Genomic DNA, 21849 nt, shown 5'->3' on the forward strand with positions numbered 1-21849 from the left:
GCCCACTGGATATTTCCTAAGACAAGTTAATTCCTTGAGATAAATTGTCTTCCATCCATTGAATGATGGCTGCTGATTTTTGAAGATTTTATTACTTCGTGTGATCCAAATACTCAAAGATTTATTTTTCTCTGTGAAGAAACGAAGTCCCAGCATACTGAAGCAAAAAAACATACCAAAACAGATGAAACAATGTTTCCTCCTGTTGACAAGTTTTTCGACGCGAACATGTTGGTGCTTCTGGCGGGACGTTAGCCTGCCGGGCGGGTGGTATGTGAACTCCCGGCGTCTGCCGGTGCCACTGGTGTCGCACTAGGGACAAGAACGACACGACATGATCTGACGCCCTGCCTTTTTTATCTTGCCACTAGATTTGTACGACGATCCGTCCTTCACCCTGAACTCGTATAATTGGACCACGTTCGGGACATACGAGTTCCACCCGCGCGGGTTACCTCGATGATGTCGGCTACTTCAACCGGGAGCTTGGCATCAGCCTCGGCCATGACGACGAGGATGAAGATGACGGCATTGACGATGAGGTGGGCCATGAGGACACCATGTTTGCCAATGGTGGGGCGCCTTCTCTGCCTGTCGTCGACCCAGAGATCATGTCGGTGGAACTGAGAAAGGAAGATGCCCTCAAGCTGGCAACCGGCCAGAGTGAGTTCGAGGAGCTCGGTCGCTAGAATGGCCTTGTCATCCATCTACGGCAGTCCGAGCTAACGCAGGGAAGGAAACCGATGCCATTGTATGCTGCCCGTCACCACCTGTCAACCCTGCAGCCGAAGGAGCCCCATGAGCCGATTCACTGACTTTGTTTGCTGCCGTGACCGCAGCAACCACGGCCTGAACAGTCTGCTGGAGTAAATCAGTATCGATTGTAGCTCGAGATTGCATGGTAGCTCCATTGTCACGTGGCTAGTGGTGCCTTAAATTCTACATTAGGATAGTATTTTGAGGTAGGGCGATCAAATGTACGAACAGTCCAGATTTTTTTAAAGCAATTCCATGAAATTTTACCAAAAGAAAATCTCCATAAGCGTAAGAAATAGTGACTGAATATTCTACAAATATAGAGTACATGGTGAACATCGTTACTATGTTCGCATATTTATAGAGTACCTGAGGTGCGCCACCTCGGCGGATGTCCCGCCTTCGCGGCCGACGCAGGACATCCTGGCCGGCGCTCACCTCCTCTTCTGCCCCGGGACCACCCGCTCTGAAGAAAACAATAGCGTTCGCCGGAGGGCAGCTGCGTCGGTGAGCTCCATGGCGCGTTACAGCGAGATCCCTTTTCCCCGGTCCCGAATTCGTCTACACGGTACGATGCTTCATCACGCATTGTTGCTTACGAGTTTAAAGTTATACCCTTCAGAGGTTACGTGGCACGTCGTGTGTGTGGCGGCGCTAGGCTTGCGTTGCGTGAGATCGTCACTGGTCGCAGGACCCAGGACGAGCGCATGTGCCGTCGGCAGGTCAGAGCTGTCCTGTAGATGATGATGTAGATGACAAGTCATCAAGAAATTATATAGAGCTAAGGGTTGATTGGTTGCTTGCACCGAAATTTTGCAGTTTCTGGGTGTGGCCGGCATCCAATATGAGGTGAAACTGGTGTTGGGCCTATCTATGTACTACGTTTAGATCCTAACAAAGTTTCATGGTGCAGTTTCGACCCATTGATTGGTTGGCAATAATCTGCACTACGTTGGCTAACGACTAACGAGGGAAACATCGGTTGTTTTGTTATGTGCTAAGCAGCGATGTTGTTACCTCCCTTTTCATAAAGTGCTTTTACACCTAACTAGTCGTTACCAAGACACCACGGTAGGGAAAGCACACAACAGAACAGACACAAGAAGCTATCTGCATCACATATTAACCATCATCGGGGCTTGCTAAAGCGCCCTGATCAATAGCAAGGATGTTCTAGGGCTATACATGCCCCTATAAACCATTGATCAAAATCAAGTCACTGTCTTGTAAGCATATGTACGGAACGATGAATAGGGCATAAGTACCATTACAACTACACATCGACGAAGCACCATTACAACTACACATATGGACATAATTAATAGGCATACAAATGAAAGGAGGTCCGCTTCCGCCTAGCCGTGGTCGTGGCAGGTGTAGACCCTAGCTTTGGAGGAGTCGGCCATGTAGATGATCGTATTGATGACGTCGGCTTGGAGATTGAACTCCACGATGTCGCCATGATGAAGATCGTACTTGTAAACTATTTGCGCGCAGTTTCTGCCAAAGACCACGTGGCCACCATGGTAGGTGACCTGCACCGACTCGTCACCGAGGCGACATGCAGCCACTGGCACACTGCGTGGGAGTGGGATCTTGATCCATTACCAGAGCGTATGCTGAAACCATGGTGACACAGCGAGCATGTGGAGGTCATCGATGCTGAGCTGCGCGTCGAACCTCGGCGGCATAAGCACCCTGGCGAAGTGGCCCAACTTAGGCTGGCGGCCCATGGTGGTAGGTGGCTTCAGCACAACCTCCACCCTGCCATGCACCTCTATCTTCAGAGCGCTCGTTCAATGGTTCAAGACGATGTTGTCCTGGTAGCCGGGTGGAGGGAACCACCCCTTGCCCACCATGTCGCACTCTAGCTTGACGACCTAATCAGAAAAGCAAGGTGGTGTGACAATACTGATAATCTTGTTTGCTCAAGGTAGCATGTTTGCTATTGAAACATCATGTTAAAGTATTTAAGTCTATGCTGTGTTAAGTCTTAATACAAGATTGTTTGGAGTTTTCCCTTTCTTGTGGAGTATAAGAGAGATGTGTTGCATCTTCTCTATGTTAGGATGTGATGCCCATATGATTGCTTATCAAACACACATTGAAGTTTCACCAATATTATGTCATTGATCAATTGTTAGTATCCACTACAACTTAAAAAGAGAGTAGACAAGTGAACCCATGAACCCTGGTCCAATTTTAATCATAAGAAACACATTTCCACTACTTTTATCATACTTTCTACTTGCAGTTTTATCCGAAAATACAAAAGTACTTTCTTTACTTAATCACACACAAAACCTAAAAACAACTATCTCTTTACCACTCTTACTTAGTTTACTTACTTTATTTCCTTTACTTTATTTTACTTTCAATACATCTTTCATGTACATTTGCTAATACGAAACCTTGTGCTTGACAACTACATGGTGGAGTTGGAGACACAAGGCAAAACTTTGCTTTGCAGGATTGCTGAAAGAAGAGGAAGAGGAGATACCTCTATGCCAATTCATCGAGAGTTCGATATAAACCCTCATGTCACCCTTGTGGGGAAAGCTTCTCTTGATAGGACACTCTGCGGTTGGAGTCCCAATGAATTGAAGATATAAGCGAGCGTCATCAGCATGCGATTCGTAGGGCAAGTGGAGAGGTACCACTAGCGGGCTGGGGCCGCGACTGGTAGCCAAATTAGGCACGCAACTGGTAGGCTATTCTGTTCTAGTGTATTGTACTCGTATAAAAAAAAGTTCGGGTTCGAAATGATTTCCATGATATTGTTTTGCCTACACAACTCCAAATGAAGAAATGTCTATTTTGGTAAAAAGTAAATTTGATGTAGCTTTTGTTGATACCCACTTTCCCTGTCTCTCATCCAGTACGAAAGATGGAAGACAATACTGATAGCACCAGATTCACTTGAGACTTGTTGTTGATATCTTCAAGCTTATTGATAACTTTGTTTATTTTATTGTTGTTTGCTACCTTCAACTTCGTTCTCGAATTCAACCGACAACAAAGTAGACGGGAGCATAGTCAAATTACTAAAATTGAGTTTACAAATAAGTATAAGTTAGGGTTTACATGATCACTTATTTCACACGGCATATGATCACTTATTTATTTCATAGTGCGTGTTATATAAACACAACTAGTAAAAGAATTCTCCACCGTTGACTATATATATCGCTGGATGATTTTCAGAGGAAGAAAACAAATTTTGTCAGCTCCATGACGAACTGCCCATGTTAGTAAATAACTAACTGTTCTTTTCGACAGCTTCGTGTAGGCCAAGAAGATCAAAACGCAACGGCATGGATATGGACAACATCTATCTACAGTCAACTGGAGACGCGCGCGACGCAAGCAGTGACCCAGCAACCACGCACGGCTATTAATTCCCAAGCGGAATTGTGCGTAGTAGTCGCAGCAGCAAGAAGCACCACCTCCAACAAAGTCGTCGATCGAGCGATCTCCCAGAGAAGCAAGCAAGCCTAGGAGAAACCAGAGAATGGCGCAGACGGCGGTGAAGGTGTACGGGTGGGCAGTGTCACCGTTCGTGGCGCGTGCGCTGCTGTGCCTCGAGGAGGCCGGCGTCGATTACGAGCTCGTTCCCATGAGCCGCGAGGCTGGCGATCACCTCCGCCCGGACTTCTTGGCCCGTAACCCCTTCGCCCAGGTGCCCGTCCTCCAGGACGGTGACCTCACACTGTTCGGTACGTAACCCGCACCCACCAATCTTTCCATTAATCCTCCAAGGAAAGCTCGTACCATCAACCTGGAACCCACGCAGAGTCGCGCGCGATCGCGAGGCACGTGCTGCGCAAGCACAAGCCGGAGCTGCTGGTCGGGGACGGCTCGCCGGAGGCGGCGGCGTTGGTGGACGTGTGGCTGGAGGTGGAGGCGCATCAGCACCACCCCCCAACGGGTGCCATCATGGTGCAGTGCATCCTCACCCCGCTCCTCGGCGGCGTGCGCGACCAGGCCGTCGTGGACGAGAACGTCGCCAAGCTGAAGAAGGTGTTGGCGGTGTACGAGGCGCGGCTCTCGGCGTCGAGGTACCTCGCCGGGGAGTCCCTCACGCTCGCCGATCTCAGCCATTTCCCCATGATGCGCTACTTCATGGAGACCGAGTACGCGGCGCTGGTGGAGGAGCTCCCGCATGTCAAGGCCTGGTGGGAGGAGCTCAATGCCAGGCCCGCGGCGAGGAAGGTCACGGAGCACGCCGTCAATGCCGCCAAACTTTGGGCTCTGGAAAAGGCAGAGCAGCAGTGAACTAGTGATCGATGACAACAACACTGGCTGGCCGGCGACGGTCACTGATCGAAGAAGTCACGGTCCGTGTGCAGCTTTTCCGATGATGCGCTACTTCGGCTGGTGTTAGTACTTGTAGTTGTTGATAGCTGTTCCAATGATTTATTTGTAATTTTTGTTACTTTTGAGGTTGCTTGTATTCCCACTAATGATTATTAATAAATCGGAGGAATTTTCGCAAAATATAGTGGGAGTTTTCGTGACATAAGAAAACATAATCAAATCTCAACAAATATCTCCAAAAGATTGGTGCAACGCAATAGATCTTATATTTTACTAATCTTTGTCGAAAAACTATATAGCTTATGTCAGCAAAGGTCGGAATACTAAATTAGAGGCAACTAATACGAAACAGGGAGTTCGTGTATATTTGAGCATGTCCAACAGATAATGAAGATAAAAAATAACTGCAATTATACATCACATTGGTCAAGAATAGAGATCCAACAGATATAGATGTAAAAAAGGGTCAAACTTTTTATAGTGGTGATGGAGCCCTAGAGGTGGAGGAACTGCATCAGTGTGGATGGGTGGTGCGCAGTGACGTCTGCGGTGCCATCGTTTCTTCCTGCACGGCGTCGGGTGTACCCCTCCTCACCGGAGAACCCTAGGACTAGTTGTAGGATAACGTTGCATAGAAAACAAAAATTTTCCTACGGCGAACACGCAATCCAAGCCAAGATGCAATCTAGAAGACGGTAGCAACGAGGGGGTATCGAGTCTCACCCTTGAAGAGATTCCAAAGCCTACAAGATGAGGCTCTTGTTGCTGCGGTAGACGATCACTTGCCGCTTGCAAAAGCGCGTAGAAGATCTTGATCACGATCGGTTCCGGCGCCACGAACGGGCAGCACCTCCGTACTCGGTCACACGTTCGGTTGTTGATGAAGACGACGTCCACCTCCCCGTTCCAGCGGGCAGCGGAAGTAGTAGCTCCTCTTGAATCCGACAAGCACGACGGCGTGGTGTCGATGGCGGTGTAGAAGTCCGGCGGAGCTTCGCTAAGCTACGCGGGCAATATGGAGTGGAGGAGCTTGGCTAGGGTTTGGGAGGGGTGGCCGGCCACTCTATGGGGGCGGCCAGCTTGTGGTCTTGGGGTGGCCGGCCCCCTCCCTTGGCCCCTCATTATATAGGTGGATCCCAAGTGTTGGTGTCCAAGTCTTCGAATAAGACCCGAAACCAAAACCTTCCATAAGAGGTGAAACCTAGCCCAACTAGGACTCCCACCCAAAGGGTGGGATTTCCACCTCCCATGTGGGGGTGGCCGGCCCCCTATGGTGGAGTCCACTTGGGACTCCACCCCATCTAGGGCTGGCCGGCCATGGTGGTGGAGTCCCATGTGGACTCCACCTTCCTTGGTGGTTTCTTCCGGACTTTTCTAGAACCTTCTAGAACCTTCCATAGAACCTTCCGCGACATTTTATTTCACATAAAATGACATCCTATATATGAATCTTATTCTCCGGACCATTCCGGAACTCCTCGTGATGTCCGGGATCTCATCCGGGACTCCGAACAAATATTCGAACTCCATTCCATATTTCAAGTGCTACCATTTCAACATCCAACTTTAAGTGTGTCACCCTACGGTTCGAGAACTATGCGGACATGGTTGAGTACTCACTCCGACCAATAACCAATAGCGGGATCTCGGAGATCCATAATGGCTCCCACATATTCAACGATGACTTTAGTGATCGAATGAACCATTCACATATATTACCAATTCCCTTTGTCTCGCGATATTTTACTTGTCCGAGGTTTGATCTTCGGTATCACTCTATACCTTGTTCAACCTCGTCTCCCCGACAAGTACTCTTTACTCGTACCGTGGTATGTGGTCTCTTATGAACTCATTCATATGCTTGCAAGACATTAGACGACATTCCACCGAGAGGGCCCAGAGTATATCTATCCATCATCGGGACGGACAAATCCCACTGTTGATCCATATGCCTCAACTCATACTTTCCGGATACTTAATCCCACCTTTATAGCCACCCATTTACGCAGTGGTGTTTGATGTAATCAAAGTACCTTTCCGGTATAAGTGATTTATATGATCTCATGGTCATAAGGACTAGGTAACTATGTATCGAAAGCTTATAGCAAATAACTTAATGACGAGATCTTATGCTACGCTTAATTGGGTGTGTCCATTACATCATTCACACAATGACATAACCTTGTTATTAATAACATCCAATGTTCATGATTATGAAACTAATCATCCATTAATCAACAAGCTAGTTTAAGAGGCATACTAGGGACTTCTTGTTTGTCTACATATCACACATGTACTAATGTTTCGGTTAATACAATTCTAGCATGATATATAAACATTTATCATAAACATAAAGATATAAATAATAACCACTTTATTATTGCCTCTAGGGCATATCTCCTTCGATCTCCCACTTGCACTAGAGTCAATAATCTAGATTACATTGTAATATACCTAACACCCATGGCATTCTGGTGTTGGTCATGCTTTGCCCTAGGGAGAGCTTTAGTCAACGGATCTCGCTACATTCGGATCGGTGTGTACTTTGCAAATCTTTACTTCTCCATCTTCGATGTACTCGCGAATCGAGTGGTAACGCAGCTTGATATGCTTCAGCCTCTTGTGTGACCTTGGCTCTTGTGCATTGGCGATGGCACCCATGTTATCACAGTAAATGATTAATGGGTCCAATGCACTAGGAACCACACCGAGCTCTACAATGAACCTCTTCATCCATACCGCTTCTGATGAAGCCTCTGAAGCCGCTATGTACTCCGATTCTGTTGAAGACTTCGCCACCGTGCACTGCTTCGAGTTTGCCCAGCTTACTGCAGCACCATTCAATATAAACACGTACCCAGATTGTGACTTAGAGTCATCAGGATCAGTGTTCCAACTTGCATCGGTGTAACCGTTTACAACGAGCTCTTGGTCACCTCCATAACAAAGAAACATATCCTTAGTTCTTTTTAAGTACTTCAGGATATTCTTGACCGCTGTCCAGTGTTCCATTCCTGGATCACTTTGATATCTGCTAGTCAAACTAACAACATGTGCTATATCCGGTCTAGTACATAGCATGGCATACATGATAGATCCTACTCGCCGAGGCATAGGGGATGTTACTCATCCTTTCTCTTTCTTCTCGCCGTAGCCGGTCCTTGAGTTTTACTCAATACCTTGCCTCGGTAACATAGGTAAGAACCCTTTCTTACTTTCGTCCATTCTAAACTTCTTTAGAATCTTGTCCAGATATGTACTCGTGATAGCCCTATTAGGCGTCTTGATCTATCTCTATAAATCTTGATGCCTAATATATATGATGCTTCACCAAGGTCTTTCATTGAAAAACTATTATTCAAATAACCTTTAACACTGCTTAATAGTTCTATATCATTCCCGATCAATAATATGTCATCTACATATAATATCAGGAATGCTACAGAGCTCCCACTCACTTTCTTGTAAATACAGGCTTCTCCATGACACTGTATAAACCCGAAGTCTTTGATCACCTTATCAAAGCGTCGGTTCCAACTTCTTGATGCTTGCTTCAGTCCATAGATTGAACGCTGAAGTTTGCATACTTTGTCAGCATTTTTAGGATCGACAAAACCTTTTGGTTGTACCATATACAACTCTTCCTCAATGTCTCCATTAAGGAACGCCATTTTGACATCCATCTGCCAAATCTCATAATCGAAAAATGCAGCTATTGCTAACAAAATCCTCACAGATTTTAGCTTCGCTACAGGTGAGAAAGTCTCATCGTAGTCAACTCCTTGAATTTGTCGGAAACCCTTTGCGACAAGTCGAGCTTTATAGACAGTAATATTACCATCAGCATATGTTTTTCTCTTGAAGATCCATTTATTCTCGACAGACCTTTCGGCTATCGAGTAAGTCTACCAAAGTCCATACTTTGTTATCATACATGGATCCCATTTCGGATTTCATGGCTTCTTGCCATTTGTTGGAATCCGGGCTCATCATCGCTTCTTCATACGTCGCGAGTCCTCATCATTGTTATCTACAATCATGACATTTAGACAAGGATCATACCAATCAGAGTGGCACGTTCCCTTGTCGATCTGCGAGGTTCAGTAGTTTCCTCGTTTGAAGTTTCATGATCATTATCATTAGCTTCCTCTGTTGCCGGTGTAGGCGGTACAGGTACAACTTCCGGTACTGCGCTACTCTGATCAACGAGTATAGATTCATCAATCTCATCGAGTTCTACTTTTCTTCCAAGTCACTTCTTTAGTGAGAAATTCTTTCTCAAGAAAGGTTCCGTTCTTAGCAACAAAGATTTTGCCTTCGGATTTGTGATAGAAAGTGTACCCTATAGTTTCCTTAGGGTATCCTATGAAGATGCATTTCTCCGCTTTGGGTTCTAGCTTGTCCGGTTGTAACTTCTTTACATAGGCTTCGCAACCCCAAACTTTCGAGAACGACAGACTTAGGTTTCTTATTAAACCATAATTCATACGGTGTCGTTTCTACGGATTTTGATGGTGCTCTATTTAAAGTGAATGCGGCTGTCTCTAATGCATAACTCCAAAATGATAACGGCAAATCAGTAAGAGACATCATACTACGAACCATATCTAAGAGAGTTCGATTACGACGTTCGGACACACCGTTACGTTGAGGTGTTCCTGGCGGTGTCAATTGTGAAAGTATTCCGCATTTCTTTAAATGCATGCCAAACTCATAACTCAGATATTCACCTCCACGATCAGATCGTAGAAATTTGATCTTCTTGTTACGTTGATTTTCTACTTCACTTTGAAATTCCTTAAACTTCTCGAAAGTTTCGGATTTATGTTTCATGAAATAGATATACCCATATCTACTCAGATCATCTGTGAAGGTTAGAACATAACGATAACCACCGCGCGATGCTACGCTCATTGGTCCACATACATCGGTATGTATGATTTCCAATAAGTCGTAGCTCGCTCCATCATACCGTAAAATGGAGTCTTTGTCATTTTTCCCATTAGATATGCTTCGCATCTATCAAGTGACTCAAAGTCAAGTGATTCAAGTAATCCATCAGTATGGAGTTTCTTCATGCGTTTCACTCCAATATGACCAAGACGACAGTGCCACATATAAGTAGAATTATCATTAAGTTTAATTCGCTTAGCATCAATGTTATGTATATGTGTATCACTACTATCGAGATCTAATAGAAATAAGCCATTCTTTTGTGGTGCTCGACCATAAAAGATATTATTCATAAAATTAGAACAACCATTATTCTCAGACTTGAATGAATAACCGTCTTGCATTAAACAAGATCCAGATATAATGTTCATGCTCAACGCAGGTACATAATAGCAATTATTTAGGCTTAAAACTAATCCCGAAGGTAGATGTAGAGGAAGTGTGCCGACCGCGATCACATTGACCTTGGATCCGTTTCCAACGCGCATCGTCACTTCATCTTTCAGGCAGCTTGTCGTTTATTCTTTAGTTCCTGTTTCGAGTTACAAATATGAGCAACCGAACCAGTATCAAATACCCGTGTACTAGAACGAGAACCAATGAAATGAACATCTATAACATGTATATCAAATATACCTTCTTTCTTCTTCTTGACAAGGCCGCTCTTCGGATCAGCCGGATACTTGGAGCAATTACGCTTCCGAGTGTCCCTTCTCCTTGCAAGTAATAGCACTCAAGCATCGTGCTTAGGGCCGTTCTTAGGTTTCATAGGAGGCGTGGCAGCTTTCTTGCCACCCTTCTTGAATTTTCCCTTAGACTTGCCCTGTTTCTTGAAACCGGTGGTCTTGTTGACCATCAACACTTGGTGCTCTTTCTTGATCTCAATCTCAGCAGCTTTTAGCATGCCAAAGAGTTCGAGTAACTCCTTGTTCATGTTCTGCATATTGTAGTTCATCACAAAGTTCTTGTAACTTGGTGGCAGTGATTGAAGGACACGATTAATCCCCGATCTGTTAGGAATCACTATTCCCAAGTCACTGAGTTTCTTCGCATGCCCGGTCATGGCGAGCATGTGCTCACTAACGGAGCTGCCTTCTTCCATCATACAGCTGAAGAAATGTTTCGATGCTTCATAGCATTCCACGGCCACATGAGTCTCGAATATAGCTTTCAGCTCATTCATCAACTCATGAGGATCATGGTGCTCAAAACGTTTTTGAAGATCGGATTCCAGACTGCACAGATGGCACACTCGAACTTGAGAGTACCGAGTTTTCCGAGTTGCGTAAACAGCTTTTACTTCATCGGATTCATCTTCTGCAGGAGGGTCACCTAGCGGTGCATCAAGCACAAATTGCAGATTTCCGCCGGAGAGGAAGATCCTCACATGACGGAACCGAGTCGGTGAAGTTGCTACCGTTGCTCTTAAGTTTCTCTTTCTCTAGGAACTGATTAAAATTGATTGGGGACGCCATCTCTACAACATATATTTGCAATAGTTTAGACTAAGTTTATGACAAATTGAGTTCAAATTTTAATTCAACATAATTAAAACCCTAGGTGAACTCCCACTCAAAACAATATCCCTCGCATTGTCTTAGTGATCACACGAACCAAATCCACCGCACCTTTGTCCGATCATCACGAGACAAGGTGTGATTTCAATGGCGAACACTCAAAGTGTTCATCATATCAACCATATGATTCATGCTCTACCTTTCGGTATCACGTGTTCCGAGACCATGTCTGTACATGCTAGGCTCGTCAAGGCCACCTTAGTATCCGCATGTGCAAAACCGTCTTGCACCCGTTGTATGCACTTGTTGATTCTATCACACCCGATCATCACGAGATGCTTCGAAACGACAAGTCTTGGCAACGGTGCTACTAAGGATGAACACTTTATTATCTTGAGATTTTAGTGAGGGATCATCTTATAATGCTACCGTCGCGATCTAAGCAAAATAAGATGCATAAAAGGATTAACATCACATGCAGTTCATATGTGATATGATATGGCCCTTTTGTTCTTGCGCCTTTGATCTTCATCTCCAAAGCACGGATATGATCTCCATCATCTTCGGGCATGATCTCCATCATCGTCGGCGTAGCGTCAAGGTCAATGGCGCCGTCTTCATGATTGTCCTCCATGTAGCAACTATTACAACTACTTTGAAATACTACTCAACATGAAATTTAAAGACAACCATAAGGCTCCTGCCGGTTGCCACAATACAATAATGATCATCTCATACATATTCATCATCATATTATGGCCATATCACATCACCAAACCCTGCAAAAACAAGTTAGACGTCTCTAATTTGGTTTGCATATTTTACGTGGTTTAGGGTTTTCGATAGAGATCTAATCTACCTACGAACATGAACCACAACGTTGATACTACTATTTTCAATAGAAGAGTAAATTGAATCTTCACTATAGTAGGAGAGACAGACACCCGCAAAGCCTCTTATGCAATACAAGTTGCATGTCGAACGAGGAACAAGTCTCATGAACGCGGTCATGTAAAGTTAGTCCGAGCCGCTTCATCCCACTATGCCACAAAGATGCAAAGTACTCAAACTAAAGATAACAAGAGCATCAACGCCCACAAACCATTGTGTTCTACTCGTGCAACCATCTATGCATAGACACGGCTCGATACCACCGTAGGATAACGTTGCATAGAAAACAAAAATTTCCTACGGCGAACACGCAATCCAAGCCAAGATGCAATCTAGAAGACGGTAGCAACGAGGGGGTATCGAGTCTCACCCTTGAAGAGATTCCAAAGCCTACAAGATGAGGCTCTTGTTGCTGCGGTAGACGATCACTTGCCGCTTGCAAAAGCGCGTAGAAGATCCCGATCACGATCGGTTCCGGCGCCACGAACGGGCAGCACCTCCGTACTCGGTCACACGTTCGGTTGTTGATGAAGACGACGTCCACCTCCCCGTTCCAGCGGGCAGCGGAAGTAGTAGCTCCTCTTGAATCCGACAAGCACGACGGCGTGGTGTCGATGGCGGTGTAGAAGTCCGGCGGAGCTTCGCTAAGCTACGCGGGCAATATGGAGTGGAGGAGCTTGGCTAGGGTTTGGGAGGGGTGGCCGGCCACTCTATGGGGGGCGGCCAGCTTGTGGTCTTGGGGTGGCCGGCCCCCTCCCTTGGCCCCTCATTATATAGGTGGATCCCAAGTGTTGGTGTCCAAGTCTTCGAATAAGACCCGAAACCAAAACCTTCCATAAGAGGTGAAACCTAGCCCAACTAGGACTCCCACCCAAAGGGTGGGATTTCCACCTCCCATGTGGGGGTGGCCGGCCCCCTATGGTGGAGTCCACTTGGGACTCCACCCCATCTAGGGCTGGCCGGCCATGGTGGTGGAGTCCCATGTGGACTCCACCTTCCTTGGTGGTTTCTTCCGGACTTTTCTAGAACCTTCTAGAACCTTCCATAGAACCTTCCGCGACATTTTATTTCACATAAAATGACATCCTATATATGAATCTTATTCTCCGGACCATTCCGGAACTCCTCGTGATGTCCGGGATCTCATCCGGGACTCCGAACAAATATTCGAACTCCATTCCATATTTCAAGTGCTACCATTTCAACATCCAACTTTAAGTGTGTCACCCTACGGTTCGAGAACTATGCGGACATGGTTGAGTACTCACTCCGACCAATAACCAATAGCGGGATCCGGAGATCCATAATGGCTCCCACATATTCAACGATGACTTTAGTGATCGAATGAACCATTCACATATATTACCAATTCCCTTTGTCTCGCGATATTTTACTTGTCCGAGGTTTGATCTTCGGTATCACTCTATACCTTGTTCAACCTCGTCTCCTGACAAGTACTCTTTACTCGTACCGTGGTATGTGGTCTCTTATGAACTCATTCATATGCTTGCAAGACATTAGACGACATTCCACCGAGAGGGCCCAGAGTATATCTATCCATCATCGGGACGGACAAATCCCACTCGTTGATCCATATGCCTCAACTCATACTTTCCGGATACTTAATCCCACCTTTATAGCCACCCATTTACGCGAAGTGGTGTTTGATGTAATCAAAGTACCTTTCCGGTATAAGTGATTTATATGATCTCATGGTCATAAGGACTAGGTAACTATGTATCGAAAGCTTATAGCAAATAACTTAATGACGAGATCTTATGCTACGCTTAATTGGGTGTGTCCATTACATCATTCACACAATGACATAACCTTGTTATTAATAACATCCAATGTTCATGATTATGAAACTAATCATCCATTAATCAACAAGCTAGTTTAAGAGGCATACTAGGGACTTCTTGTTTGTCTACATATCACACATGTACTAATGTTTCGGTTAATACAATTCTAGCATGATATATAAACATTTATCATAAACATAAAGATATAAATAATAACCACTTTATTATTGCCTCTAGGGCATATCTCCTTCACTAGTCTGGGCAGCAGTGTCGTCGCAGCTTTCCTTGTTGAACGTGTTGCTTGGTATACGGTGATTCAGTGTGGTAGGAGCGTGGTGGAACTTTTTCGGAGGACGCGGCGGTGGCGGGACATCTTTGTTTTACGTCGATCTGCTGGTGTCGGTATTTATTTCTATTATCTTTCTTTGTATTTTTATTTAGGCTTGGTTGTGTTATGGTTCTACCGTGCTCGATGTATCGTGTGGTTGCTATATTAATATAGAAGGAACTTTTTCGGAGGACGCGGCGGTGGCGGGACATCTTTGTTTTACGTCGATCTGCTGGCGTCGGTATTTATTTCTATTATCTTTCTTTGTATTTTCATTTAGGCTTGGTTGTGTTATGGTTCTACCATGCTCGATGTATCGTGTGGTTGCTATATTAATATAGAAGGCGAAACCTATTTCGAATAGAGTGTAAAATACATCTGCTGGAGCATTTATTACTCGGGAGGAGCAAGGAGCAACGCGCAGTATACCTGGGCATGTGTCGGGCCGGGCCGGGCCTCGGGCCGGCCCGAGGTAGGCCCGACGCAAAATAATCCGGCCCAAGCCCGGCCCGGCCCGACCAAATTCCCACCAAGCCCGTCGGGCCATCGGGCCGCGGGCCGGGCCGTAGTGTTAAAGTGAGTTTTCGGGCTACCCAGGCCCGGCCCGGCCTGGCAGTCGGGCCAACATTTCTGGCCCAAGCCCGAGTTTTTCGGGCCGGGTCCGGGCCGGGCCGTCGGGCCGGGCTGCCCATGGCCAGATATAACGCGCAGTGTCGAACAAAGAAGGTGGCAAAGTCAGGAAACTGTAGCAGAATTACCATATTATGTGTTATAAATAATTACTGTAGATGATTACTGTTGACATAAAAAGTTTGAATTAAATTTTATTGCACCATAATTTTGTCTGTATGTAGTTACTCTAAATGCATAACAAAAATTTGTATTGTTTGAAATAATTTAAGTCCTTTTGGCCTTGATCACACAAATTGAAAGAAGAGAAGTCAGGATACTGTTGCTTACCTGACTTCACTCATGCACGTTAGAGGATCCCGTCCCGTAGAAAAGGGGTGCGACAGCCCAACCACTAGAACAACCTCTTCACGTTAGTTTCAATGTCTACGGTAGCTTGTTATAGTTTCAACTCTGTTTCCATTTAGTACAAATAACAAATGAGAGGGCATTTGTGCTAATTTTATTTACTTCTGCCTTCTTTATCACTATTTGAATACTTTTTGTTTCATTTCTGTGGTTGCACCTTTCAAGAAATGTGCAACTACCTCCTTATTTGGAGATTTTTATTTTTTGCCATCTAAATAGATTGCACTTTTTGTCGGCAAAAATAACTATTTTTGTTCTAATTTATTATCTTGTCGAGCCATGTTTTATTTCTTTCAAAACTGTTGATCAATATCCACTTTTATCGATGGAGAAGATATGTGTAACTAGTAAAAAAATTTAGACACTAGTTGCACTTTTCTCAAGAAATACGCAACTAGCAAGCTATATTCAATATGAATTGCAGTTTTTCAAAAGAAATATGAAACCGTATCCGGTTTCAATATGAGTTGCACTTTTTCTCGAGAAATATGCAACTAGTAACTAGTTATTGATACGAGTTTCACTTTTCTAAATAATTGTGTAACTAGAAGTTTTTTCTATATGAGATGCACTTCTCTCCACAAAAAATGTAACTTTTCGATATAAGTTGCACTTTTTCTCAAAAAAATATGCAACTAACAACCTATATTTGATGTGAGTTGCACTTTTCATAAGAAATGTGCAACTCCATCTATTTTTTCATTTTAAGTTGTACTTTTTCTCAAAAATGTGCAACTAGCATCCTATATTTGATGTGAGTTGCACTTTTCATAAGACAACTCCATATGGTTTTTCATTTTGAGTTGCACTTTTCCCCAAGAAATATGCAACTAGCATCCGACTATTAATACAAGTTACACTTTTCTAAAGAAATATGCAACTAGCATCTTTTTTTGGTTCCTATGTTTTTTCCTATATTTTTAGGTTGATTTTGTCTATGTCTTAGCCGAGCAAGATTTTCTTAAGTTTCAGTTATAAAAAAATGTAACTCGGTCCGGTTGCGCTTTTCGGCCAGAAAAGTGCAATTGAACTTTTTTGCTAGAAAAGTGCAACTAAAACACTTTTGTGGATCACTGCGATTTAAGAAATTCTCGGTCGACTAAGACGTAGCAAATTCGTATTTTTTTTTTGCTTGTTCTTATAAATCACTGACACTTTTCAACTAAATTTTATAAAATGTCTAAAGCATGTTTAATTTTAATTTCAAGTACCAGTACTAGGCTAAGTGAAATCTAAACTATTGGTAGTTAGCTCCGTCCAAATTAAAACTCTGTACGTCATGTTATTCAACAGGTACAGCCTTACATGTAGGTTGCTAGCTAGCAAAATATGGATACATATGCTGCTGTGCATGTGCGTCATCCGGCGTAAGTGGCCTGACACTTCTCGCTGCACGTTTATACGCGCTGTGATACTGCATGTTCCTATGCATCGACTCAGACGTAAGGCATCTCTAGGGTCGCGACGCAAACAAACCCTAAGCAACCGTTTGCATCCGCTGAAAAATGCATCTGTTACCACCTCCAGCGGCGCGATGTATCGTGATCGGGCCATCCACTGCGATGCAAACCCGGCGCATATTTGCGCCAGGAATGCGTCGCGGCGGACGCTGTGCGAACGCGCAAAGTGTCCACTCGCGTCTCCACCGGGCATGCCTGGCAGCGAGCCTGTATCGAGGGCATCGCTTCCGCGCTTCCGTGTCTGCGCCGCAGCCTTCACCATCAATGTCGTAGCTGCCTCTTCTGCGCGCGCACTGGCAGGCGGCGGCTGGGCTTCTCCGCCGTCTTCAATGGCATCGTTTCCCGCGTGCGGCCGGCCTTAAAAGTCCACCGGCACCGTTCCTCCATCGCCCACACCTCCAGTCGCACCACCACCGCCGCAGCACCATGGGGAAGAAGAAGAACGACTTCGAGACGTCCGGCAGCGGCACGAATAAGGACGAGCGGCGGGGCAGGGTGCCGCTGCCCGTCAGCGTGGGGAGGGTGATGCACGCGCACTGGACGCCGTGCGACACCTGGAGGGACGTGCACATGCCTGGCGGCTGGCGGCTCAGCTACCGCCGGGTGCCCGTCCCTCCGGTGCCTGCGCGCGAGCCAGATAGGACCGCCGAGATCCGGCGAAGGAGGCGGTACCTACCGCCAGACCTCCGCGCCGATCCGGCGTACGCCATCGACTCGGATAGCTGGCGTACGTATCTCTCGGAGGAGGGCGGGCTTCATGGGCGACAGGGACTTTCCCTTCGACCATCCGTCGCCTCGTCCTCGAAGACAGCAGACGTAGACGCGTGCGCAGCCTGCGCAGTACGGCGACGAGGATGACAAATACGCCGACGCCGACGACTACATCGAGGCGCTGGTGTATCACAACGAGGAGGTCAAGGACGACAGCGACGACTACGTCGCGGCCGTCTTCCAGGATTGACAGCTGGCCATGGCGGAGGGCCGTGAGTTTGAGTTCCCGGACAACATGACAGACGACGAGATGGCGAAGCTCGGCGTCCTCGTCTCCGAGAACGAGCCACCTGTGCAGCTGCCGTTGCCCCGCTACGCCACCGGCTTAATGCCGCCGGGCCTGTCGGAGGATGAAGCCCTACGACTGGCGCTACAGGACTCGGCCGCGCCACAACCTTCGCCGTACAACCCCTGGGCTCCTCCACCGCCGCCACAGCCACAGCCCTGGGCGCCTCCACCGCAGCCACAACACTGGGCGCCTCCACCGCAGCCATAGCCCTGGGCGCCTCCACCACCGCCACATCCACAGGCCTGGGCGCCTCCACCTCCAGCACCGCCGGCGCGTACGGCGTACGTTCTGCCGGTTTTCAACTGGCCGTGGGCGGTACCGGAGCTCATCGTTCTCGGCAGCGACGATGAGCAGCAGTAGGCGCCCGCCTTTAGGGTTTATTTTCACGTGTTAAACTATGTACATTATGTTTTCATGTTATAAAAAAATTATTCGAGCAAAAAATGCGTCGTGCCGCTGGAGCCACCCCGATGCAAACGGACGTGCGGTCGATTTCGACCATTTCGGCCGATGCAAACGGACTCGTCCAAACATTTCCGGATGCTAAAATGCGTCGCCCCGTTGGAGATGCCCTAACAATATCTCAGTCGACCGCTCCTTAGTCGCTTCCTTCGGAGAATAGGTGATGTATTTTACTTCATCTGAGTTTTGAGAAGATTTCATGTGATATAAAAGCTGAAAAAAATGCAAAAATAGTGATGTATAATTGCTTCATCATCTATTGGAGAAGATCTTAGACGTGTGACTGGTGAGCACACTCTGGATGACAGAAAGTCTGATTCAAGCCGCATTCACAGTGGGTGAAGGCCTTTAATTTGGCTATAATGGGTGTCAAAAGCATGATTCAGATCGCACCTCGATGACTTGCAGAAGAAGAAAATAAATTTTGTCAGCACAACGACGAACTGATCTCGAGACACCTCGCCGGCCCATGCTGGGATTGCTGGGAAAAGAATAACGTTTTTTCGACAGGTTGGTGTAAGCCAGAAGACCAGAACGCAAATGCAATGGACGATCAATCGGGATTACCGCGCACACCCGACGCAAGCAGTGACGTCGCACTCTCACCCCATGCGGCGACAACGCAACACTATTAGAGAGCGGCGAATTTACCGGCGTCCATTCTCTGCTTTGAGATTGGTGAGCCTTTTGATATTTGTCTAATATAAAACTAATTATTAAAACAGAAGTGAAACTTTTATGAAACTAAAGTGATACATGAAAAACATTGTGAAACAGTCTGACAAAAAGTGAAACTGATGACATCATTGCTGATGTCACTACGGTTTGTTTCACAAAAATATTAGTGTTTCAGTTATGTTTCAAATTTGTTTCACAATTTGGTACAAAAATTGGTCAGCACATGGCTGACGTCATTGCTGACATCACTGCTGTAGGTACGGCGTCTGTAAAAAGAGGTTTTCGAACACTATTAATTCTGAGCTAGCGGAGTTGTCAGTAGTAGTCGAAGCCACAAACAAGAACCGCCTCGAACAAACTCACCGATCAATCTCCGGGAAGCAAGCTAGCCGATCGAGAGAATGGCGCCGGCGGCCGTGAAGGTGTACGGGTGGGCGATGTCGCCGTTCGTTGCGCGCGCGCTGCTGTGCCTGGAGGAGGCCGGCGTCGAGTACGAGCTCGTCCCCATGAGCCGCCAGGCCGGCGACCACCTCCAGCCGGACTTTCTCGCCAGGAACCCGTTCGCCCAGGTGCCTGTCCTCGAGGACGGCGACCTCACACTCTTCGGTTCGTAATATTTCCCTCCCGCCAATCTCCGTTCTTCCTTATCTGACACCAATTCCGAAGGATAACTCGTACTAATCGCAACCCGAATCTCCCCGCACCGCAGAGTCGCGCGCGATCGCGAGGCACGTGCTGCGCAAGCACAAGCCGGAGCTGCTGGTGGGCGACGGCTCACCGGAGGCGGCGGCCATGGTGGACGTGTGGCTGGAGGTGGAGGCGCAGCAGCACCACGCCCCGACGGGCGCCATCATGGTGCAGTGCATCCTCGCCCCGCTCCTCGGCGGCGCGCGCGACCAGGCCGTCATCGACGAGAACGTCCCCAAGCTGAAGAAGGTGCTGGAGGTGTACGAGGCGCGGCTATCGAAGTCGAGGTACCTCGCCGGGGAATCGGTGAGCCTGGCCGACCTCAGCCACTTCCCGATGCTGCGCTACTTCATGGAGACCGAGTACAAGGCGCTCGTGGAGGAGCTCCCGCATGTCAAGGCGTGGTGGGAGGAGCTCAAGGCCAGGCCGGCGGCGAGGAAGGTTACGGAGTTCATGCCGGTGGACTTTGGTCTGGGAAAGAAGGCAGAGCAGTGATGGCAACAACCAAGACGACCGAGCATGTCATGTAGTCTCCGGTTTGTGCTGTGTCGAACCGGCGCCGGCCTGCACCTGTGTATGGCTCCATGTTTTCCTTTTTGATTTGGCATACATACCGATTTTCATTATTGAAAACCATGACATGAATGTAAAAATAGAAAAACCATGACACTACTGTTGGCCCAGACCTGGCAATACTCTCGCCGCTTCGATATGTAGCACAACCTCTGCCGCCGAGTGTTTTCCGACGACCGACGACGAAGACGATCCTGCGACGCACATACACCAGTACTTCCGCGGTGGTGCGTATAAACTAGCTAAGCAACGAAACCTTGATAGATTAATTGATTAGCTACTAGCTCACGCACGCAATAGGGGTGATTGATTGCCACATGCTCATATCGAGCTTTGTATTTCTTTATTGCTCAACTTACGGTGGTACGTCTGGCCGTGTACTTGTATACACGCGCGGACAACACCACCAATGCTAGTCAATTATAAGTTCTAAACTTAATCGGTAATACACCTACAAACCGGTTTAGACTTGCACGTATACCTCTCGTATACACAAGTGTACGGTGTTGTGCAGCCGAAGTGCTTATTCCTAACAGACACGGTCTGACCTGCCTCAATTCTGATCCCCATGAATAAAGAAATGTTATCCATAGAGCTCTACTAAGACGATGATTTGAAAAACTTCAGTAATTATGAATAAAGTCACCTTTCTTTGAGCCGGAAGGAAGTTGACTGTTGGAACAAGCCATGAACGAAAAGAAAGAGAAGTTCACTAGGTTGACAATAAGCTATACAATCTTTCACGAGATCAGAAAAATAGTTGTACTAAGAACCAATCTAAGGTTGAGTGGTTAGGATGGTGGTTGTACTCTCAGCCCACCAAAGTTCAAACCACATGTTTGATATCTGTGTGTCTCATAAAACATAATATTCATCCAGTGGGAGGCACCTGTGGTAACTTCATCAATTTCAAGATCTAAATCGCTGGCTCAGTCTTCCGAATATGCTCATAGAGGTAGGGTGTGCGTGTGTGGGTTCATAGAGGTGAGCGTATACACGTGTATGTGGACGCCTGCGTTTGTACTGTGTTTTTTCAAAAGAAAAAATTGTACTGTCTTCTTTGCAACCACTGGGACAATGAACATACGCTGCTGCTCTGGTGAATGAAAATTAAAATATTTTGCTTTTTTTGGCTCTGATCTGTTGGAGGTTTTGATAAGCTTTTTATATTACTCCCTCTGTTCCATTTTATAGTGCCTATAGTTTTTTGGCACGGAAATTAGCGCAAGAGTATTTTTTACACAAGACCCCCTAGCTGAACGATTTGAGATCAACGTAAAATTTGGGAAATCCATATCTTCCTAACTTACCATAATAAATCTCACAA

General features: G+C 46.4%; 2 protein-coding genes across 2 annotated transcripts; both read left to right on the plus strand.

Annotated features, from left to right (window-relative positions):
* Positions 1–4267: 4267 nt before the first annotated feature.
* Positions 4268–5032, plus strand: LOC124650453 (glutathione S-transferase 4-like). Its single transcript, XM_047189973.1, has 2 exons — positions 4268–4472; positions 4550–5032. Exons 1-2 carry the CDS (start codon positions 4268–4270, stop codon positions 5029–5031), a joined length of 687 nt encoding a protein of 228 aa, XP_047045929.1. The 3' UTR covers position 5032.
* A 14568-nt stretch (positions 5033–19600) lies between these two features.
* LOC124649211 (glutathione S-transferase 4-like) lies at positions 19601–20495 on the plus strand. The gene is made up of 2 exons (XM_047188868.1): positions 19601–19868; positions 19972–20495. Exons 1-2 carry the CDS (start codon positions 19664–19666, stop codon positions 20442–20444), a joined length of 678 nt encoding a protein of 225 aa, XP_047044824.1. The 5' UTR covers positions 19601–19663; the 3' UTR covers positions 20445–20495.
* Positions 20496–21849: the final 1354 nt, after the last annotated feature.

Source organism: Lolium rigidum, chromosome 4, assembly GCF_022539505.1.
Source record: "Lolium rigidum isolate FL_2022 chromosome 4, APGP_CSIRO_Lrig_0.1, whole genome shotgun sequence".
NCBI classification, from domain to species: Eukaryota; Viridiplantae; Streptophyta; class Magnoliopsida; order Poales; family Poaceae; genus Lolium; species Lolium rigidum.